The sequence below is a fragment of the Xyrauchen texanus genome, chromosome 3 (genome assembly GCF_025860055.1).
Source record: "Xyrauchen texanus isolate HMW12.3.18 chromosome 3, RBS_HiC_50CHRs, whole genome shotgun sequence".
Taxonomy (NCBI): Eukaryota; Metazoa; Chordata; class Actinopteri; order Cypriniformes; family Catostomidae; genus Xyrauchen; species Xyrauchen texanus.
In genome coordinates, this window is record NC_068278.1 from 42,797,848 (window position 1) to 42,822,114 (window position 24,267).

The 24,267-nt window shown below is 36.5% G+C and overlaps 3 protein-coding genes across 4 annotated transcripts in view; 1 reads left to right on the forward strand and 2 right to left on the reverse strand.

The window, feature by feature from the left end:
* Nucleotides 1–3,529: 3,529 nt before the first annotated feature.
* Nucleotides 3,530–11,164, forward strand: LOC127627115 (protein FAM219A-like). Of its 2 annotated transcripts, none has more exons than XM_052103368.1 (6): nt 3,530–3,836; nt 6,499–6,598; nt 6,730–6,832; nt 7,006–7,086; nt 8,537–8,612; nt 9,742–11,164. In XM_052103368.1, exons 1-6 carry the CDS (start codon nt 3,780–3,782, stop codon nt 9,898–9,900), a joined length of 576 nt encoding a protein of 191 aa, XP_051959328.1. In that variant the 5' UTR covers nt 3,530–3,779; the 3' UTR covers nt 9,901–11,164. The 2 variants fall into 2 exon arrangements, with proteins under 2 accessions (XP_051959328.1, XP_051959336.1); XM_052103376.1 differs by having other exon boundaries at nt 8,537–8,591.
* Nucleotides 11,165–11,367: 203 nt separating this feature from the next.
* LOC127627090 (Krueppel-like factor 9) lies at nt 11,368–16,210 on the reverse strand. The gene is made up of 2 exons (XM_052103336.1): nt 15,391–16,210; nt 11,368–14,059 (listed from the first exon to the last, which is right to left on the reverse strand). The coding sequence occupies exons 1-2, from the start codon at nt 15,812–15,814 to the stop codon at nt 13,779–13,781; spliced, it is 705 nt and encodes a 234-aa protein (XP_051959296.1). The 5' UTR covers nt 15,815–16,210; the 3' UTR covers nt 11,368–13,778.
* Nucleotides 16,211–18,747: 2,537 nt separating this feature from the next.
* Nucleotides 18,748–24,267, reverse strand: part of LOC127627162 (transient receptor potential cation channel subfamily M member 3-like) — a 140,483-nt gene continuing 134,963 nt past the window's right edge. Inside the window, exons 24-25 of the mRNA XM_052103430.1 lie at nt 23,739–23,871; nt 18,748–23,005 (exon numbers count right to left, since the gene is read on the reverse strand). Of these exons, the coding sequence (XP_051959390.1) occupies nt 21,499–23,005; nt 23,739–23,871 (1,640 nt within the window). The 3' untranslated portion in view covers nt 18,748–21,498. The remainder of the gene's footprint in view (nt 23,006–23,738; nt 23,872–24,267) is intronic.

The following is a 24,267-nucleotide window of genomic DNA, read 5'->3' on the forward strand; positions in this document are numbered from 1 at the left end:
AAAATTGACATAGACATGATCAAGAATGGGTGGGCCTTGCCATTGTGGTCATTAGCTCTGTTTTCTGAAACCATGTAAGGATGTGCAGAGATGACTAAGCACAAGAATGTATGTTTAAAAGAGAGAAGGGGCAAAAGTAGTGATATGCTTAGAGACTCTGAGGTGAGGAGGGGGGAAATACTACTAGCAAAGGCAATTTGAGTATCTTTATGTTGCATGTGGGTTGTAACGCTATTTTTACGTTCTTGAAAAGAAAATGTTACAAAACTTTAAATGAAGATCCCACAGGGCATCAATATTCTTGTGAGCTCTGAGATTGGATTTAGATTTTAGCCTTAGCTATTAGATTGGTAAATAGGTCAGTATGGTGAGCATGATGGGCAGCCAACAAACGTATTGACATACTTGCATGGTTAAGGAAAGTTGGCAGCTAAGACTGTAACAATACAACTCTAATACAATTATCGGACACTCCAGGAGGGCAAAAAAGCTTAGCTATGTGAAAAGTCACTTGATAATGATTATTACAGTAACAGCACACCAGCAGGTGTATCCTCTGTCATCAATGTAACTGACAATTTGTCTGCCAATAGTTTAGAATTCAGATATTTTGGAGATATCTATTTTTTTTAATGTTGGCTATACATACAAATAATTTGAAATGCACAAAAGGAGATGCTGTGAACTGTGTGATTCACAAAGTTGTTTTTAAGATCATCCTTGGAAGTTTTTTTTTGTTGTTCAAACTGCCTGAGCTATTTAGCTTAAACCCATTTTATCTATTGTACAGTAAATATTCACTTCATGGACTTGTGTGACTGTACTTTCAGAAGTAGAACTAAAAACTATATTTAATTTAAGTTTTAATAAGTGTTATTCAAAAGATGAGTAGCCTAAATTTCCTACACCATTTTGTTCTCTTTTTTCTATAAAACAGACATATTTGGCATAAGGTGGAGTTGTTTTCTTCCTAATGTGTTTTAATATTACAACTCTAGAAATTAATAATTTTGCCATTCTTTGTTGTGGTTGTAGAATCTGTTTATGCAGAAATATTTGTTTACAGAAAAATACTATATAATAACACAATACACAGTAGCTTCAGATTGGATTTCCCCTGGGGTAGTTCTGAGTACTGAACACATGCAAAGTGCAGTATTACATAACAAAACAATGGGCCACTGAAAAAAAAATCCTGATTTCTAATAAACCAAAATCTGCATCCCCATCTGTGAGGTTTTTATGGTTGCATAACCTATATATTCTGCTGAGGACCAGTGACACATACAGTATTTATTTATCTCCCTTGAAAATAGCACAGATGATGTCATTTGTTTACAGTCCATGTATGCATAAGAGCATACTAAGTCTCTGTCTGTGTGTGTGTGTGTGTGTGTGTGTGTGTGTGTGTGTGTGTGTGTGTGTGTGATTATTCTTACCTATTCTGAGAATTTAACTATATTTTATTAAAATGAACACTCAGGCTGAGCTTTTTTCACACTGAGACACAGAATAGGTCATGTTCTAATCGTTTCATATCCCAGTTGCTCTTGTATGGGGTTTCACATGGACTCTGATTATGGATAAATTTACAACCCCTAATAGAGACCATCAAAGAGATTATTAACTTTCATAATAGCAACCATTACTAATTTTATTTTTCAATGGTGCTTATAATGAGCTTACCTCAATTAAATCAAAATATATACATGTTAAATTGCTAGCACAACAATGGCAATCAATTCTGCTATTTTGAAAACTGAATAAAAACTCTTTCATGATCTTTAGCAGAACTTTATTTTAGCATTGCAATTACTCCATCACATATCATAATGTTAGTTGTTTACACTTCTATGTTTACGTTTAGCAATCTCACTGTCACACACATATTATTACCATTGTTTTTCTCTGCAGCTAAAGATATGTGATTGTACACTCAGGCAAAACATGCAGCACCAATAAGATATTTGTTCTACTGGCCAAATCAGTATCAGTAATGAGAAAATTGTTATATCATGAATGAGAATATTGGAGATATTAATTACTCTGACTGTTGTAAAATACAAGGATGAGAATAAATGTAATTCTTTAAGCTAACAAAAAGCCATATCACTCTTTTTAACATTTCTACACAAGATATACAACATTTAATAATCACCTACATAATTTTAATTTAAAGGTTATTTAACACAAAATAAAAAAATCTATCGTCATTTACTCACCCTCATGTCATTCCAAACTCATCTGATTTTCTTCTGTGGAAGGAAAAAAGAGATGTTAGGCATGTTTGTGTTGTGTCTAAAATAACCCTCAGTGAGATTTTTATTTCTGCCTTATTGGTTAGCCTCATCTGCTGGTGAACACATTTCCATTGCCAGTCATTGCAGTCAAGGCTTGTTAAAAAGAAGCCAATCTAAGCAAGGCAGTGTCCTGATCTGAGAAACCTAGGGAGAACCACACAGAAACTCTGTGGGAAACATTGTTGGGAGAGCACACTAATCTTAAATGAATAGTTTACCCAAAATCTAAATTTCTCTCATCATTTACTCACCCTCATGCCATCCCAGATGTGTATGACTTTCTTTCTTCTGCTAAACAAAAATAAATAATTGCTCCGCTCTGTAGTTCCTTTCAATGTAAGTGAATTGGTACCAAAACTCTGAAGGTCCAAAAGCACATTAAGTCAGGAAAACAGTAATCCATATGACTCCAGTGGTAGGAAGTGATATAATATTTGTAATTTTTTACTATAAATCTCCCGTTTCACTTTCTTCTACTTTTGTTTTTGATCATTCGCATTCTTCGTTCATATCGCCAACTACAGGTTTGGGGAGAAGAATTGATAGTTTAAAAAAAAGGACTTAAATGTATATGTAACCTGAAGTCTTATAGATTACTTTATGCTACCTTTATGTGGTTTTTGGAGCTTCAAAATGTTGGTACCCATTCACTTTGAATGGACCTACAGAGCTAAAATATTAAAATACATTTTAATTTGTGTTCAGTATAGAAGAAAGTCACACATGTGGAATTATAGCATAAGGGTGAGCAAATGATGAGAGAATTTACATTTTTGTGTGAACTATCCCTTTAAGAAAGAAAGGTGGCTATTAAACTCTATAACATTGTCAGTGGTTCACAGCTTGTTCCAATTAATCGTTCACATCGTCGGTAGTATTGCGGTTACTAGATAGGAGGACGCTGTCCATGGTCCTGAAGTATTCCCTTGGTATTTTGATGCGTGCATAAAACGCGACCCACCTCCTCTCAACACTATAAATTAGACATATAAAGGGACATTGTATATCAGAGCAATTGTAAGGGACCACAAGCTTTGTTTACATTAATCTGATTCCAATTCCAATTATAAAGGTTCGACACGGACGGCAAAACATTGCCCTACCCAGTATAAACATAGACAAAATATAACCATCTTAAGGTTACACACAACCTTAGATAAACCCTATTTATTTGTGATGCTCTTCTTGGGTGGAGCAGACATCAGTCGATGGCACTGAGCGGGGCGGAATCTGTGGTGTTGCTCGTGTCTCGAGACTGATTTCTCCCGGAAGTGGGTGGTTAAAAAGTCGCCACACTCGGTCACTGCTGGCTAGCGAGCGATGCTGCGATGAAGGAGAGTCTCGACATTATTGGTGCTGACAAATATCCAACGACATATTTCTGAATTAATTTTTAATTTTTAAGAAATTTGTTGCGGTGTATCCGCAGAAACCTCGCATAAACTCTAACGGAAAAAGCCCAGACACCCCGCTGCCAAGATGATGGAAGAAATTGACAGATTTCAAGTGCCGACTGAGGCAGAGATGCAGCCTTTTGTAAGTTTTAAGCTAGATTGACTATTTGCCGATAATAAAAGCTCAAATGTTGTCATTATGCGTCTATATTAATAATAATATGTTTATTAAACGAATTTGGTTTAAGATGGGATTATTTCATTGGTCTCATGTTGTGCCGTTGCAACAGAACGGACCGTTACTTTTATAATAATACCAAATACTTTTTATAATGGCAGATGGAGAAGGTCGCTTATGTGCTGTGGGTGATGTGTATATATTGCTAGCTAATATAAGAATGCTACTGTGATGCTGCGCAGAGAGGACACTGCACCGTGTGTCTCCCTGCATCGAAAACAACATCACCATAGGGGAGACACGCAGGCCTATTTTATATTATAACTTAAATTCAAGTCATTCGAATATCATTGCGGACTTCCATTGTAACACTGTCTGTAATATTCAATTGACAAAAAAGCTGAACATATCGGCAGGTTTAATTAATCCGTTAGAGGCCTTCTACGTCGTAGATTGCCTCATCATGCAGAATACGTGCTATGGTACCTGAAAAATGCCCCTACCAGTCATAAATTCATCAATAATGATTTAGGAAATAACCACCTCTGTGTTTTAAGAGACAACTGGATTGTCCATATTTAACCCATGACCCTTTAACCCATGACCCATGCCAGTTGAACAAACAGGAACATGTGCTCCTCTGATTATTTCTAAAATATGTCAGCAAATCAAGATTAAATGTTTGTTAAAAAAAGATGTATACACGTTTATTTTATTGGGCAGTCAAATTCAGTATGTACCATGTTTGCTATCAGAATAACATAGTATCTTACCCTGTGACTATTTGATACCCTTTTTCCAGTCTCATTGGTCATAATTCTTGGTGCATGGCTTATTTGGTGTTTGCGTATTGCGCCGTTTTGAAAAAGGTGTGTTGTTGAATGAGCTGACAGAAATCAGGCAGTGGATATAAAGTGAAGCTTCCTCTGTAAAGAAATACTCATGCAATTCCCATCCGCAACTGCTGAAAAATAGTCAGAGCAAAGCCCTTGTCAATCAAAGAAACATTGACATACACTGGTGGCCAAAAGTTTGGAATAATGTACAGATTTTGCTGTTTCGGAAGGAAATTGGTTTTCTTTAATTCACCAAAGTGGCATTCAATTGATCACAATGTATAGTCAGGACATTACTGATGTAAAACAGCACCATCACTATTTGAAAAAAGAAATTTTTGATCAAATCTAGATTTGATTCCATTTCCAGCAGCTATCACTCAAACACCTTATCTTTGAGTAATCATGCTAAATTGCTTATTTGGTACTAGAAAATCACTTGCCATTATATCAAACACAGTTGAAAGCTAATTGGTTCATTAAACAAAGCTTAACATTGTATTTGTGTTTGTTTTGAGTTACCACAGTATGCAATAGACTGTCATGTCTTAAGTTCAATATTAGGTAAAAAATTGCAAAAATGAAACAGCTTTCTCTAGAAACTCATCAGTCAATCATTGTTTTGAGGAATGAATGCTATACAATGCAAAACTGAAGATTTCATACAAAGTTGTATACTACAGTCTTAATAGACAAAGGACAACTGGCTCTAACAAGGACAGAAAGAGATGTGGAAAGCCAGAGGTACAACTAAACAAGAGGATAAGTACATTAGAGTCTCTAGTTTTAGAAATAGATGCCTCACATGTCCTCAGCTGACAGCTTCATTGAACTCTACCTGCTCAAAACCAGTTTCAGGTACAACAGTAAAGAGAAGACTCAGGGGTGCAGGCCTTATGGGAAGAATTGCAAAGAAAAAGCCACTTTTGAAACACTAAAACAAAAAGAAAAGGTCAGAGTGGGCAAAGAAACACAGACGTTGGACAACAGATAATTGAAAAAGAGTGTTATGGATCTTTAACCCATTAAGCATTTGTGGGTTCAGCTTGACTGTAAGGTGCGTGAGAAGTGCCTGACAAGACAGCCACATCTATGGCATGTGCTACAGGAAGCGTGGGGTGAAATGTCACCCGACAAACTGACTAGAATGCCAAGGATCTGCAAAGCATTCATTGCTGCACGTGGAGGATTTTTTTTTATGAGAACTCTTTCAAGTAGTTTAAGAAGTTCTGAATTTTTTTTCAAATTGTAATAGTAATTTTTCACATTATTTATGTCCTGACTATACATTGTGATCAGTTGAATGCCACTTACTTTCCATAAGTGCAACATTTTTACATTAATCCAAACTTTTGGATCCCATTGTAGATCTACACAATCTTGTGACCTTTGCCTGCACTACTGAAATGTCAGACTGATGCCATAAATTCAACACATCACTCAAATGCCATTGGTTCTTGCATGTCATGTGACCAATCTTGTCATGTGAATGATTGTGGCAGTCAAATGTTTAGATGTATTTTTACGAAGAGGAACATTTTACACAATGTCTTTTATATTGTTGGTTAGTTATATTCTTGTTATGTTAGGTGCGGCTGGGTTAGGGGATCTAAAATATTAATATGATTGTATAGTGTAGCTAAATTTATATTAAACATGCATGATAAATCCAAAGATTGCTGAGCCTGTGATGGAATCGTTGGAACTACAGTCAAAATATCAGTATGGTGCATAGATCAATAAAACTGGAGAGTCCTGACACTTGTTTTTCCTTTTCGCTCTGACACCAGGATCCAGCAACATCAACTACATCAGAGGCTGACTCAGATACCAGGGAGAGTGAGCCTGCCACCCTAAACTATAAACCTTCTCCCATCCACATGAAGATAAGTGAGTTGTGTGTTAATCCATACTGCCAGTGCTAAGCACTTACATTCATAGCATCTCTGTTAGAAATGCAATTCTTTGTTTTATACACATAGTGTGCTGACTTCAACTTGTATTTCCTGTGTACTGTACAGACAAACAAAGAGAGCTTGTTAGAAAAGGATCACTGAAAAATGGCAATGTTGGAAGCCCTGTCAATCAACAACCCAAGAAAAATAATGTGATGGCCAGAACAAGGTACAAACGTCCACTTTAAATGGAAAGCTGGTTAGAGAATATTATCACTTTTGAAAACAAGCGATTAAACGAACACACTTTTAGTGCACATTCAGTCACAAACCTCACAAACAAACTGCAAAGCTTTTTAATGTTAATTTTAGTTTTTTCTCACTGTTTCGCTCTCCATTCAGGCTAGTGGTTCCCAATAAAGGCTACTCTTCTTTAGACCAGAGTCCAGATGAGAAGCCTTTAGTTGCTCTGGACACAGACAGGTAAGCTCCTCACTCATTCCTACACTGATTTATTTATGTCCTCATACACTAAACATTTTTTTAACCTAAATATTTGCTTCATGTGGTAGTATCTAAATTAACAGGATTTATTCAATACATAATATTGTTTAAAACCTCTAAATAAACCTGAATACAATAAGTTTCACCAACAAAACTAATTGTATGCATTAGATCAGGCAGAAATGGCACCTTAAAGTAACAATAGCAGCTTACCACTTTTTACAGTAGCACAACCTTAAGGATCTATTTCTTCTAGTTTTGTGTTGAGGTTGAATCAGTGATGTTAGATAATATTTTTATTTTTGAATCAAACCAGTTAATTTAGCTGTTAAAACATTTTTAACCTCCTGAGACCCAAGCGTGACTGCTGTAAGCGTTTTAAATTTCCCATTTTGATAAGTAGCACCTACTGTAATAAATGTGCAAAAAAATAAAATAAATGTAGAGCAAATAGTTTTCCTAAAAATATATGTCCACATAGGTGGACAGCGAAAGTAAGTTTTGACATTTTAAATAATACCAAGCTATATATATTTAATTAAATTGTTTATTATGTTTCCAAAAGTGTTGTTTATTCATGTATTTGAGACATTACAGACATTACATCAGAAATTAGCAGAATTAATTCAGATTCAAAGTAATGGCCAGCATCATCCAGTCCCTGCCAACCATGTTAAAATAAAATTATACATTATATATTCTGAATCTATGTACTGATTATCATTGTCCCATGTCTGCCAAACACGTTGAGTGGTCCAAACACCATCTGCAGCCTGAACTGAACTTTTGGCCGGATTTTAGGAGAGAAGGCACTTAGCTTCATAGAGAACTTTAGGATGCTCTCTTGCTCCCTATTTATTGAATTACTTAACCTCAGTATACAGTCTGTCTGTGCTGGTCTCAGAAAAGTTCGAAATGCACCTTATTTTCATCCTAACTCTATATAAAGCATCTGAAAGCAAAATTTTTCAGCTATTGGATGAACCTATTAATTCTCAATGTGATAATGCACAGTAAAAATAGTATTTCTAAGGAAACAATGTGCTAAAGTACACATTAGTGTACATTGTGTATATCAGCGTGGCTTTTTCCCCAAAAAAGGCATATCGAATGAAACAAGAGACTCTAATCTTTTGACTCAAACAGATTTCTTACTAGATGTAGTATTGTTGGCGTTTCTCCCAAATACAAACTTCGCTTGGTGTTTTGTCACATGACTCCGTATGTGGAAAGTTTTAAACTTTACTGACTGCCCAGAGTCTTCTGAACAGAGATCAATTGATAAATTAATTTAAATTGAGCATTGCATATAGCGAAGGCAAAACACAGCGTCCATGCATGTGTACGTGGTGTCGCACGAGGTTCAGGTTAAAAAAATGTCAGTGATAGGCCAGAGGCATCAAACTCACTGTTTTCTCTTCCCTCACAGTGATGACGACTTTGACATGTCTAGATATTCCTCATCAGGATACTCGTCAGCCGAGGTGAGGTCTCTAAGGGAACAGGTACCTATAAACTATGGTTAATGTCCTAAGCCCCATGCCACAGCCATCACAAAAGTGGACTTCCTTCTCAAACGTCACTCATACACTGTAAACCCTAATGCTCAAAATAATTGTTTTGAGTAGGGACAAATGAAATTATACAAAGTAGTTCAAATAAATTAAATTGATCTTGATGAGTATTTAGAACTTTCTCTTTCTTTTGAGTTCACACAATTTACACCTTTTAAGTAACCTGAATTGTTTAATATTTTGAGTTTTATGAACTTGTCTTTAAATTGACAGGAAGTTAAATTTATCTGAAACTGGGAAGGGGATTTTTATTTCCCAGCATGCTTTGCATGGCGACAGGGAGAGTAAATGTTAAAATTAAGTGTTAAATATAGTGTCTTTGTGCAAGATGAATATAGAGGGAGATACTTTGTGTTTAATGTTTTGTTGTGTTATTTAGAAGAGATTCTGTCATGTTTAAGTTGTATAATGGGGTACCATTATAGTAAATAGTGGATCTTGAGATTAGCTTGAGAACAGATACAGTATATTGATGTACTTGTTGAGAAATTGCCATGCTAATCAAAGCATAGTTTATTCAATTAGCATGCATTCAGCATGCTACCATTCACTGTACTAGCTTGTGTTAGCTATTGTTAGCTCAGTTCCCTCTACTTGATTTTGAGTTCAGCCAAAGCGTTAAATTTAAAGTGATGTACCATTAAAAATGTCATGAGTTAGCTTACTCAATCTTTTAAGTTCAACACGCATGAGTAGTACAAAACCTGACATGCTAACTTATTCGGGTTTACAGTAGTCTACACAATCTTTTATGCACAAAATTCCTCTTTGCATTAAATTTCTCTCCTTACTCTCCTTTAAAAGTCATCATTGTTTAATTCCATTTGTACTGATTGCGCTGCATCGTGTTCATTATGTTGTTCTTGACATTGAACCATTAAACCAAATAAATGTTCCCAGTTAAGCTACCGAACCATCCAAGATGTAAGAATATGGTCTTATTAATCTATTACTTAACGGCTTCCAGGAAAATGTAATTAATTAATATTATTTAATTGGGAATTTGTTGCCATGGCAGTTTTACAGCACAGCCTGACATGCTGTTCATTCCCTACTGCAGCAGATAAACCAGGACCTGAACATTCAACTACTTAAAGATGGTTATAGGCTGGATGAGATCCCTGACGATGAAGACTTGGACCTCATACCTCCCAAATCTGTCAACTCAACCTGCATGTGCTGCCAAGCCACCTCCTCCACTGCTTGTCAAATCCAGTAAACCCCCATTTCTCTCCTCCCTTTGCTCCCTCTCTATCTCTCCCTATCTCTTTTCATTAATAGTCTCAGTCAAGACATCTAATCAATATTAAGGAGGGAAATGTACAGTAAATGTTATGCTGAACATTGTGTACAAGAAATTGTGAACACACACAACATATTACATGTACACACATTTAGTCTAACATATGATTATTGACATGACTACTATTGGTTGCTTCCTCCTATGGCAGGATATGCAATGTTTGCTAATAAGCTGGGAGAGTCTGCTCACTTGCATCTCCTATCCAGCATTGTGTTATAAGTGAACGTAGAACAAATAAAGCATTAAACTGGCTTTAATTGTGAATTTAAAAAAAAACAACAACCTGATGTTACAGAGAGTTTGAAATAGCTTATCCACGGAATTCTCTGCTTTCATGTTTCACTCATTGCATTAACTTTGTTGTTACGGTACTTTTTGATTTTGATATGGAACTGGTTGGATGTTAATAGTTAGTGGCTGCTACTGAGGCTACACTTGAGTTTGTTCCTGTTTTGCATGTTGGTGCGTATGTACTGCAGCACTAACAGCAGCCTTCTCTGGCATGCACCTGAGCGTCACACTTTGTTTTGTTTACTCCATTTAAAAGCTTGATATTTCACGCATTTATTTGTCACATTTGAATCTAGACTGGATTACAGATGAATGAAAAGAATGGAAACATTTCTTTAGAGTGACCCCTTTAGTTTTACCAGATTGGACATGTCAAGGCCTCACAGTAATGTGTCACCACAGACCTAAGATGATAAAATTCTCATATGAACACTAAGTGACTGTCTCTCACCACAGGCTTTCAAAGGTTAGATATTTAAAGCTCCTGTAAGATTATTTATGAAGTATTGTTTTATTCAGGATGATCTGATCAGCTGATCCCACCAAAGAATGTTAATGTTCCTTTTCGTGGAATCATAATGTGCTTTCTGTCCTTTATTATTTCAGAATATCAGAAGATCAAAGCATATCATTGAAATCAGTTGAATACTTTCTCAAACACTTCGGGCTGTTAATATACACACTGTTTGATGCTGGTCTTTGGAGCTACATATAGAATGTTAACATTGCTAAAATGATCAACTTTCCCAGCCTGTGTCACATACTTAATTATTAAATATGTTTCATGCTGTCAGTGATGACACTGCAATATTTGGGTGTTCTTTTGCACTGCTCTTCAACATTCTATCCTTTTTCAGGTTATCTATACCCTGCTATTGAGCTTTGAAAGCCAAACACATGGATTTCCATAAGAACATTTTATGTATTATCTGTACACATTTTCTGGATCAAGCTGTTTTGCAAAATCCAAATTTAAACTGTTCTTATTCACTTTTTGGTCTATTTGAACTATGAATAATATAGCGTAATGGCCTGAATTGAAATGTATTTGGAGTGTAATCAAAAGTGGGAACTTGTTGGACAAGAGCTGTGTTTTTATTTCATAAATGTTACAAATTATGTGGGAAGGTCTATGTATGTATTAACAATGTTGTTATTGGTTTTAGCGATATCAATAAAAGCTGACCTGAATTACACCTTACTTATTTCAAGACAGAAAAAAAGCCCATGCAGCATGATTATGAGCCATTTTCTTTTCTTTTTAAAGATAATTGTACTATTATGTATATTTAAATAGAAGTAATACAAGCAAATGTATTTAATGCTTAGTTTTAATTAGTCACCCTGTATTGACAATGTACAGGCAATGAAATTCAAAATATATGAATGTTGCACTAAAATTATATTGATGTAAAGTACAGAATATGGCTCAAAGTTTTCAAGATACATATATACAAAGAATACATTTGATCCATCACAATCTTGCCATTCAAACTGTGCAACTGAATAGACTTTTGTAAATTAAATTATTCCTCAGTATTTTACTAATTACACTTTATAATTTAAGTTGATGGAACTTCAAATCACAAGGCACATGTTGAGTCCAGCATTTGTACAATGACAGTGTTTTTGAAATGACCTGAATTTAAGCTCACTTTGAAACTGCAGAGTGAGGACCAAACTATTAAAGCATGGGACATTCAGGAGAAAATCATTACAGATACTTTGTGAAAATAAAAAACAACTACTTGTTGATCAGTTCCCATTACATAAAATATAAAAAGAGTCAATAAGATCAATTGAAGTTCAAGGCCCAGCTGATTTATGCCTTTTCGTGACTGTAAAAGCAAAATGACTGATAATCACGGAAGAATCAATTTGAATCTAGATTCAAATGACAGTAATACTTCAAGTAAACAGTTGAAGTCAAGTGGAACTAGATAATATGTATTCTGAGAGCAATATGGTATTAAAACTAATAAACCAACATTATGTTAATCACTTAGTTCACTGATTTAATTTAAATACTATAGGCACACTAATAAAACAAAAGTTAGTGGGTAAAATATACAATGTTCTTTCTCCAGTTGTGCAATATTAAATCTTACACACATCTGTCTACAGAGATCAAAGGCAGCACAGACGTTACTGCATGTTTTCCCATAACATACCTGTAGATGGCGGTGGTCAACTGTAAAATTGAAGCTCTATTAGTATCACTGCATCACCCATTATGAAGGTGATTAAAAAATAAAAATAAAAAACTTTTAAAAAAAATAATGGTACAAAAAGTTTCAAAAGAACTAATAATGGTGTTCTGAATAAACTGTATATTCAATTATCTTATACACTGAAGAATAAGTTCTTCTGTTGAACTGATACAAGCGTAACTGATATTTAAAGGGACAGTTCACGCAAAAATGAAAATTCTATCATCATTTACTCACCCTAATGCCATCCCAGTTGTGTATTACTTTCTTTCTTCTGCTGAACAAAAACAAAGATTTTATGAGGAATAACTCAGCTGTGTGAGTCCTCACAATGCAAGTGAAATAGGTACCAACATTTTGAAACTACAAAAGCATATAAAGGTAGGATAAAAGTAAACCATATGACTCCAGTGGAATCCACATCTTCAGAAGCTATATAATAAGTGTTGGTGAAAAACATACCAATATTTAATTCCTTTTTTACTTCAAATATCCACTTTTACATTCTTTTTTGTTTTTGGCAATTCGCATTCTTTGTGCAAATCGCCACCAGCTGGGCAGGGAGGATAATATGGCTTTTTCTTTTTTATAATAATAAAAATGACTTCTATATTGATCTGTTTCTCATCCACACCTACCATTCCACACCTACCATACCACCTCTGAAGAGATTTATTTATTTGAGTCTTTATTTGCATTTTGGAGCATTTGCATTGTAAGGACCTACATAGCTGAAATATTCTTCTAAATATCTTGGTTTGTGTTTAGCACAAGGAAGTCAAACACATCTGGGATGGCATGAGGGTGAGTAATTGATGAGATAATTTCATTTTTTAGTGAACTATCATTTTAACATCAATAATCCAATACCATTGGTTAAAATACTCGAAAGAATGTTTGCGAGAGTAAAATCTCACGACGTTAATATCTCAAGTACCCAACAGTACCCTAAAGCGCAGATAACCATTTATAGCAAGTATTTTGAACCGCTCCCATACTGGACCACTGCAAAATCTAACACTTCAATGATCTTTAATATGCATATCTGTTTCACCAATCACAATAGGCATATATCTTTACACAGAACACGTTCGTGTTCCTCTGACTCCGTGAAAGAGTAATAAATCCCCACTCCTCTCTGTTTAAATCAATCCCTTATCTATGTCGCAGGCCTGCACAATTTTAAATATGACTATTTATGAAAAGTAGGCTGTCTCTTGCAATAAATGTCCATTTAGAGTTGATTATTATTTCTATCCGTCCCATTGATGATATAATGTTTAATTTGTTAGCTCAAACTCCAGCAGACGTAGTCTGATCACCGGATCCAAAGGAAGATGTGGACGCAGAAGAGCGCCGTCTTCGTCCGGTGGGATCCTGCAGCATACTGGGGTGGAAGCCAACGTGCCTGCGGGCGTGCTTGGTGAGGTGATCGCTTCGCATGAAGCATTTGTCGCAGAGCGGGCACATGAAACGCTTCTCCCCTGTGTGCGTTCGGAAGTGTCGCGCCAGTTCGTCCGAGCGAGAGAATTTCTTCGCACAGCCTGGCCAGTTGCACTGAAACGGTCGCTCACCTAAGAACACACCCAAGAGAGAAAGAAATGAAGGCTCATAGTAATTTAAAAAAATCACATACTGTAATTTAAGAGCAAGTTTGATTATTATTTTGTGTTAAGAGCGTTTTAAATCAGTTTAAAGCGTTCATAAACACAACATGATTAAACATAACATGGGATGATGATGATAATAATAATAATAATAATAATAATAATATATATATTTTTGTATTTAGTAGTGACATGTTGAATTACTGGGAGCAGCTCCGCTTAGCTACAGTGCGGCACCACGTGCCGGATGTTTACAACAGTGAATTCAGGAGGTGTGTTTGTGACGTCATCGCTGCGACCTTAAAGGAATAGTCACCCAAAAAATCAAATTAGCTGATAATTTACTCACCCTCAGGCCATGCAAAGTGTATATGACCTGAGAACATGATTTAAGATTTTTAGGAAAGTAGGCTATCAAGTGAATATGCAACTGAATGAACAGCCATTTTTGACAGTCCAAAACGCATAATTAAGCAGCATCAAAGTAATCAGAACTCCAGTCGATTAAGTCGATATATTTGTGTGAACAAAAAATGGCTAATTAAAACGTTTTCCGCCAGCTCTCTGTAGCTGTTTGAACTGACCAAACTCGAGCATGAAGTACATTCCTCTGTGGTAAACAGAGCAAACGTCAGAATTCTGCGTGAACGCGCCAACGTGATGACGTCACACGACAACGACGGGAGGCATTGATTGTTTACAGGAAGTTTCACGTGGATTACTTTGATACTGCCTAAATATGCTTTTTCGACAATCAGAAATTTGTGTCAATTTACTTGTATTGGATGAATGAAGCTAAAAACCTGGAATACCTTTTCCAAAAATATTTACATCCTGTTCTGATGAAGAAAGAAGGTCATATACATCTTGGATGGCCTGAGGGTCAGTAAATTATCAGCAAACTTGTATTTTTTGGGTGAACTATTCTTTTAAGGGCAGGTCACACTATTGCCAAACATAGCTACTTTTGTAAATAAATTTTTACGCATGTGATAGAAATGTGTTCTTCAGCCTAATAATGGGGGATCGTGTGGTCATATTGTGTTCTTCTGGAAAATGTGGACTAAGCAACTCAGACACTGTTTGCTCACACTTTGATTGTAACAGCCTCTACTGTTCCACCCTCATGTTTGTACCCTTCAGCTCCGCCTGCGGTCACACCCACCGTAACATGAGTTGCAATTCCTGAAAGCCTACTGTTCCAAAGAACACGCTATTTTTGTGCGTAATAACAGATTCTATTCTAATTATTGGAATTAGTCCAATCTAAATCATTGAATCGTACTCGTATTTCTTACCGGTGTGTATTCGGAAGTGCGCCTTAAGATGGGACGATTTGCCGTATATTTTACCACAGCCAGCATACGAACAACAGTGTCTTTTATCAACTGCCACATGCAGTCTGTCGGTCTGTCTGTTCCGTGTCCTTTTCACCCTGCTCGCGGTTATTCTGCAGCGCTCTGTAAACTCACTGATGCGTTTCACGCGATAGTCCCTCAGGCCGGTGACTTTATTCTTCGCATCGATCTCCGCCATACATTTGGTGCTGATGCTACTGCCACGAGCGCTCGGGATACACTGATTTAGGTCCAGCAGGATCATTGCCACCATTAACAGAGTCTGACTCTCTTGATTTTCTTCAGATCCCTCCTCGCCGTCTAGTTTGCCTGAGCAGTCACTTCTCGATACCGGCACCAAGGGCTTTGCTGCAAAGTCCGTCATAACTACGCAAAATTATTTTATTTTAAATAAAAAAATGTCCTGGCAATGAAGCAGCCGCGCTAATAAAAACTAATGAGTGCAGTTTCTCATCATAGACACATCAGGATGCAGATGACTCCAGAAAACGTGGTTTCACTCCAACACGTGTCTTTCCCAATGTGATTGCCAGGATGATCAATTCCAGGCGATTAATAAACTGAGCTCGTATCAAACTTGGATCGCTCGTGTCTATACACGCAAATTATCGAAGAAATATCCCGTGTCTATTCTAAAAGTTATGTAATAAAAATCAGAATGTGTGGAAACTTGGCTTGCTGTTATCCATTCTTTCCTCACAAGTGCATCAACTCAGCTGCGTGCCGCTGTTTGCTGTTCCTTTCTGAAAGAAAATATTTCGCGGAATCCCAATGTGTTATCATAAAGCTCGCCCCTGATTGGACACTGGGGTCTACCAGGAATCACCTTGGCAGCATCAGATTGAATGTTCTGTTATCCAATAGTATTCTGAGTATCAGATGAGGGGCGTATACTACTAGGAAAGGCATGTGCCCATACAGTCCTGCACAGTTTCAGCGCACTTTCTTGACATTTGTGTATTTGAAAGAATAAAACAATAAAATAGTCTTGAAGAGTGTATGCATTGATCAGTGCCATGGAGTGCCATTTTTTTTACTGGTCAATGGCTGTGCCGAGCATTGTTGCTTTCAACAGTGCTCATTTATCCATGTTCCATGTTATTTAGCATTAATGTTGATCTAAATGAATAATCTAGAGATGAGGAACACGCAAACAAGAGTTATTTGTTGGCATAATGTTCTTGATTGGAATTATGTGAAATGCACTGCAGAAGAAAAAAACAAAGGACTTATTTTAAGCACACATTGTAAGTGGAGTTTATATCATTGCCTGCATCTTCATTAAGTTATGCATCTTCATTAAGTTATGCTTTTTACATTATGTTTGTGAGGTGAAAGTTTGATCGGTTATTTTTCCCAATTTAAGCAGATCTGTGCTAAATATATAAAGCTATTTTTAATATCAGTCTATATGTTGGTGTGCAGTCGACAAACTGTAAGAAAAAACCTAGATCTGCTGTGTGCTTAGAACACTTGTGCATTTTTCTGAAGTCAATAGATAAGTAGAAACGCTTTTTTATACATGAAAATTTACGGACAAGATTGAAACTCATGATAACATAAGACTTGTATTGTTGTCTTTTGATAAAAGTAATGCTCGGCAGGCTTTGATCTTATAATGCATAAAACCTCAACTAAATCCTTTTTGTAGCTCTTTAGACATACACATTTTAAAGGATTAAAATTTTCTTTTGATTGTTGATTCAGTGACTAACTCATTTCACACAAGACATCACCAGCTGGCATCACCAGAAATGGTCAATGAATGAATCATTAAATGGATCTGAATTAATTTTAGTGAACATAGTCAAAACGCTCAAGTCACTTGGATAAATTTATATCCTACAATACACAAGAACAGAGTACATTTGTTTTTTATTTTTGCAGCTAAATTTGCATTTAATTTGTAATACCTGAATCTTTAAAATAGCCTACTACAAATATATAATTCTTATATATTAATATAATACGTATATCATACTTGTATATTAATACAATGTGATATATAAATACTGCACTGTAAGTGTTGGGTCTGTGCAAGCCACCTACTGACAGCGGTGCCCGCCACATGAATGGCCTATCATGGGGTAGAAGAAACAGTGAGGCGGGCCCTTAAGAAGAGTTTATGGAGAAAAGGAACTCGGCCAATGAGAGCTACCGTATCAGTACTCTTTTCGGAGTAATCCGAACCACGAGGTTCACGTTGGGACACAATTCTGGGAAAAATCATTGACAACCAACACCACCCACGACCCTATGAGTATTTCAAGAGTTGGCCTGACCGAACTTTCTACAATATTGTTATACATTTTAACGTTTACAGTTGTGGAACGTTCAACACGAGAATATATTCACACTTCAAACAAGTCTCATAACATTACAATTAACTGAATACTTCTGCAGTCTAAAATGAGATATATTTCTTTTTTCTAACGTTAAGTAGGCTACTGTTATTTTCTTATAGGCCTAGCCTATTGCGTGACTGATATGCTATTTACGTTTCTTTGTAAGTGTTTTCAGTCTTAGGAAATGAATTCCATCATTTGGAACTCATGGGGCAAGTTAACTTCCGAAGTTATGTACTTTGGTTTATTATTTGGAAGACCACGCAACATGTTACCACATGTCTAACAAATCATCTTCTCGTTTTTAACAACACTGTCAATACAGGGTCACGTTGTTCTTATTTCACTTTAACCAGACCCACACACGTGGCTGTTTTTGTGGAACAGAATGTACCCTGACGTGGACTAGAAGTGAACTTGAACGCCTCCCTACGTCACAGTCACGACAGTGCAAGCAACACTTCCGTTACCCTGATACACTGTGTACTGCGTCACGCTTGGGAAAACAGCCCACATGCCATTTCCGTAGAAGGATCAGTTCAATTTTGGGAATTACACCATCTTATCTTTTTCCATGTAAACATGTACCAAACGGACGTTATTGACTGTTGTGCCGCGTCCAGCTGTTTCTTCAGCGTCTCGCGCTAGAGCGCCGCGTCTCGAGACATTGCGTTCTGTAATATGCGTTGCGTCTTTTCGCATCTTTTTTCTTTCTTTTTTTTTTTTTTTTTAGAGAAAAGATGAATGAGACTTAATTCTCATAACATGTCACAATACATTAGGTGCATGTTGTAACAATTTCATAATAATAACAACAGTGATGCAACATGTAAAGTGCACAATTTCTTTTATAACAAAAAGAACCGCAATGACGTTTTACATTTTATATATATATATATATATATATATATATATATATATATATATATATATATATATTCTTTTATTTGTTAATACATGCCAAACATCCTATTCACATTAAGGTATACTGTATACACATTTGTATTTGCATCCAAATACGCAGCTTTCTACTGTTAGGACAAGAGTCTTCTGATTCACACTCTCAGTTCTCTCAGACAGCTCATATCATTTGGAAGAACAACATGCATTTTAAAGACACTAATAAACTAAGACTTCTCAATTTAAACTACAGCATTATTGCAGAAAACGTGTGCTTGGACTTGTTAGCAGATAAGTGCTCACCATTAAATTTAAAAAGAAGAGGAGGGAAACCTGACTAAAAGTGGTATACAATTCACAACCTTGTATGCTACAGTATAGGAAAATATTAAGAAAATACTGTACATAAAGTTATAAGTCATCATCATTTTGGCACACTGGTTAGTTTGTCATAGTGTAATGTCTTTTATCAGACATACAGGAACATTCTCTTAAAATCCTATTATTATATTAAACTATTTTTTTTTTTTTACAATGACAGAAAGATTTACAGATCATATACAGAACATTTACATGTGAAAAACAGGTTTCATAAATATATTCACTCTCATATCCCAAACAAAAGCTTATAACAAGAGAGTGAAACAGAGGATAGTGAGATAAACTTGCATTTAACATCTTATAAGAGCAATAACCTCATCTGTCTTCTTTTGCTGGAACCAGTCCAACAAGAGGTTTTGTTAATCACATTACTCAAAATAATACAGCATGGACATGTTTTAAGGGCCTATGTAGAAGCATTAACTCCTTCCAAATTTGAAAACATCCAAAATGAAGCAAATCAGAGTTACATATTAAATGTACTTAAATTGTCAAAATCATCTGTTTTTGAAAACCACAGTGATTAGAATTACTACTATGCACAAGAAAAATTATTTTAGTACTTTATGTTTTTGGTTCACATACAAGCTTTAACACTATGCGTATATTTCTAGATCTCAGAACACTGTGACAGTTGCCTATAATGTTTTTAAAACTCTTTGCAGTATTGCACATAAGTAAGGAAAATAAAATGCATCCCATAAGAGATATGTGTGGTGGAATAAGATGGAAATGGAATGGAGTAAATAATAATATATATATGGATATATAAGTTTTGTGTAGACTATGATTGGATGCCAGAGATACTACTCATGTTTCAGTATTGCTTAAAATTATTTTAGATTAAAAACTACACGCATAAAGATTTTTACCGAAAGTGATGCAATGCTTCATTTGATTTTAATTCAATAACAAATAGTGTGTTATAAAGCAGCAAAATGTATGGGTGTAATTAAATTGATATATAAAAACAAGTTTTCTCTCAATTGAAATTAATCATTAAAAAGGGGCCAAATCAGTTGAAATACTGTATATATGTAACATATAAACCATACAAACTGTTTACAGATTAACCATAAAGGAGGAAGAAAATTGCCATGGTATATAACTTTCTGTAAATAAAAGAAAATATTACATATTGTTCTTCATTAGGTCCTTTACTGTCATGTTAAGACATTAGCAGAGAAAGTGATTAAATTTTAATAACATTAAAAACAAGAGTGTTTATAGTGGGTAAGTTTAGTGGTTCCTGCCTGATTTGTGCTGATTTGTTATCTTTAATATCTTAAACATCCAAAAACTCAGGTTGATTAGTAATAAAATTGATGTGCATGTGCATAATGAACTCCTGCTCTAAAATGCATAACACTTCTTACTGGTCTACTCTCTGTGGCATCTTGCATAGCAAGTCAACATATAGAACCTGTTCTGTAAGACACACTGAAAAATCTGTCTCTTTGCAAAAAAAAAGTTTTTTTTCTTTTTGCTTTTAAATAAATTTTGGATATGTACTCTATATAATACATTTGCAGTACCGTGAGTCTGAAGGTATGATCAGAATAGCAATACTATTTTAAAATATTTTTCTTGCTGTACGTATATTTTTTGGATGCACTGTGCATCCAACTGTGCATCCAAATGACCAACTACATTTTTACAATATATTAGATTAAAAATGCAAAATAACCATATTTCTCAAACATATAATATAGTCAGGTCAATGTTTGAATTTTTTTGTCACATACTCTAGACTTTTTCCACACACTATTTAAAAAGACATATTATACAGCATATACTGCATTGTATGCAGTAAGTTAGTATTCCATTCTGAACATTCACTAAGTGTTAGAGTTAGAGTTAAAATTGGGTTTAAGGAGCGTTCATTCGTGATGATTTTGGAAAAATACAGACAACAAAAGAAAACCATGATCATTTAGGCTTTTAAAATTGATGTGAGGGTGAAATTCTACAAAAACTTTGGGAACTGCATTCAAACGCCTCATAAAACAGGCACAAGCTTTTATCTAGAAAATGCATTCCAAGATTTTGTCAATATAAGATTCCCTTCATCATGAATACCTATATGCTATAGCCATTTCACAAACACCATTTTCCTGATTAAGTAACAGCAGTACATTACAAATGTGAAAGAACTGGAAACTAGCGTTGGCCAAATGGCATTGATGGTCATGTTCTGTGTTTATGATTTCTAAAAAATAAAAATTAGCAAAAAATAATTTGCATTGCAGTGCTATATTAGAAAATTAATAGGTAGTTGATAACCGTGATAAAATATTCCAGTGTACAGCTAATTACTCACTCAAACAGTACTAATTAATTAATTGGCCCTTGGATTTTAAATGAGGTAGAGCCATCCTACAAAAACTACATCTATAATGCCATTACTATTTGTACGCTATCATCACGTGTAATTATGTCTGCTGTCAAAACTTTGGAACGCTGAGGGTTTCGCCAGCTTCCTCATAGACAGAGAGTCTGTCTTACCCTCTAGCCTTGCCCCAGCCCTGGCCTTCTGGAAAGGATTTCTTGAGCTTCCACGACCCTTGTCCATTCTCTCACTTATGGAGAAACTCTTTCGGGAGTAGATGTTGGAGTGCGACTCCTCTGAGGAGGAGCAGCTGTTTGCTCGCTCTAGTCTAGAGATGGGTGAGCAGAACGGGCCCAGTGCCAGGTCAAGGCCTAGGTCTGCACCTGTTCCCCCACTACTGCTACTTTGACCCACCTTACATGTGTCTGCTGACCCCTCCGCAGGCTCCTCTGGATCAGACTCTGCATGACTGAGCTCAGCATCTCGTTCAGGGTGTGAGACACCCAAATCCTGGGGCTTATCGAACGTGAAAGAGCCTCCAGGTGAGTCTGATCGCTCTGGGACAGGGTAAGGTGTAGAGACACAACGAGTGTCAATGCAATCTGTAATGCTGGTATACTCGGCTGCTTTGACCTGCACTCCCATGCCACCATAGTAACCACGTGATGTAAACATCAGGCTGTGCGACTTAACCAACGTTGGCTCATCCAGAAACAGAGGCCCTGCTGCAGACAGGTACCGGCTGCTCTTGGACCGTTCTAGAACACCGGCTGATGGCGGCGGAGAGGGGTCCAGGTCCCAGGAAGGCAGGGTTTCTGGCAGCAGGTGGGCAGAGCCAAGTGATAGGTCAGCAGCAGCACTGTCCTCAAATAGGACTGTACCATCCGACTGCCTTTCACTGCCCCCGGCCCTTCCGCTGCAGTCCCGCCCCCCTGAGCTCACCGCCTCCATGATCTCAGAATGGAGAGATGCATCTCGAGCAAGAGTTGGTACTGTTCTGACTGGCTCCAAGAAGCAATCTGTGGTTGGGACATCCTCTGAGGCAGAAACATAGATGTCTATACAGGAAGAGGGACGAAGTTGCTGCTGCACGGACAACGTATTCAAAGGCGCAGGCTTGGAATCTTTGGGGCCTGCTCCTGAGGATACAGACTGAGAGCTGTTGGCCCGGTGGAGACTGAACAATTTCTCTTTGAAGAAACCTTCTGACCGATCTGCACTGTACCTGTCCTTGGAGGAGGGGCTCACATAGAAGGAGTGACTGCGGATGCGTGGAGCCAGAGCGGTTGGAGAAGTAGGGGAAATGGACTCTTCTCCACCCTGCTCCATAGACTCCTGTAGCCTGTAGGCATTGCCTTCTTGGCTGTTGAAACTGCTCTGGCGAAGGATGTAATTTGTATCAGTGCAGTCGGATGATGTCCTGGACCGCCCTTTGTTGACTTCACCTCGATCCACACCTGTTACCCGTTCCAATGCCACAGCAATCCGGCCAATCATCTCCTCCATCTGGGCAAGCCTGATGTCCACAGTTTGCAAAGATGCTTTCATGAAATGTTCCCTCTCATTCACCTCCTCAAGACGCATTGCCATGTTCTCCACCCTGATGACATCAGATAAGTCTATTAAATATACTGCAATTAATTTTTTAAATATACATCTAATAATGTGTTGGTTACACTTTACATTACAATGTTTATGTTACACTGATACATTAGCAAGTCAGAATGACACGAATGAACAACAACTATTGTATTTGTAATTGTTGTTTACATATTTGTGTTTACATGTACTCACTGAGCACTTTATTAGGAACAATAAACCTACTTATACATGTGATTATCTAATCAGCTTATCATAATCATGCAGATACATAATTTTCACATGAACCATCAGTTTAGGGAAAAATAGGATCTCAGTGATTTCAACCGTGGCATGATTGTTGGTGCCAGATGGGCTGGTTTGAGTATTTCTGTAACTGCTGATCTAATATAGATAAAAGAGGGGTCAACAGAGAATGGCCAGACTGGTTTGAGTTGACAGAAAGTCTACGGTACCTCAGATAACCAATCTGTACAATTGAAGTGAGCAGAAAAGCATCTCAGAATGCACAACAAATCAAACCTTGAGGCGGATGGGCTACTACAGCAGAAGACCATGTCTAGTATATATATACAGTATTTATACAGTACTTCTAAACATAATATATTGCTAAGGTAATACAATTTAAAGTGTTAACATTGTCTTGATTAATTATTTGTAAATGGCACCATGGATAGTAATTGTGTGGCCCTACCACAGTGTGTTCATTTTTGATTAAATGTGATGGTTTTAACCTTTCAGATGTCACACGTATCCTCTCATCATTGGAAGAATTGAAGCGGTCATCTTTCTCTCTGAAATATTCCTCCATGCACTGCTCTTCAAAGTCATGTACCTTTTTCAGTTCATCTTCAGTGATGAAGAGCTCTGACAGGAGAATTTTTTTTAGAAAATGTTAGTTCATCCAAAAAAGATAGTTGATCCAAAATGAAAATGATGTCATCATTCACTCACCTACATGTTTTTTCAAACCCATATGACTTTCTATCTTCCATGGAAAACAAAAGGAGATGTTAGCCAAAATATTAGCCTCAGTCAGCATTCACTTTTTTTGCATCTTTTTACCATACAATGAAAGTGAATGGTGACTGAGGCTAACATTCTGTTATGTTCTCCTGTGTTGTCCAGAAGAAAGAACATCATATGTGTTTAGAATGACATGAGGGTGAGAAAACTATAACAGAATTTCCACTTTTGGGAAATGTAGGGAAATGTAAGCGCAGCGTAGTTCTAGCGGGAAGACTAGGAGCTGTACATCATCGC

Excerpts from the sequence above, each read along its gene's own strand:
- LOC127627115 (XM_052103368.1), top strand. The coding sequence starts at position 3,780 with ATGATGGAAGAAATTGACAGATTTCAAGTGCCGACTGAGGCAGAGATG. Across the intron at positions 3,837-6,498 it reads AGGCAGAGATGCAGCCTTTT|GATCCAGCAACATCAACTAC; the intron begins GTAAGTTTTAAG and ends CTCTGACACCAG. Across the intron at positions 8,613-9,741 it reads TGAGGTCTCTAAGGGAACAG|CAGATAAACCAGGACCTGAA; the intron begins GTACCTATAAAC and ends TCCCTACTGCAG.
- LOC127627090 (XM_052103336.1), bottom strand. The coding sequence starts at position 15,814 with ATGACGGACTTTGCAGCAAAGCCCTTGGTGCCGGTATCGAGAAGTGAC. Across the intron at positions 14,060-15,390 it reads GCACTTCCGAATACACACCG|GTGAGCGACCGTTTCAGTGC; the intron begins GTAAGAAATACG and ends GTGTGTTCTTAG.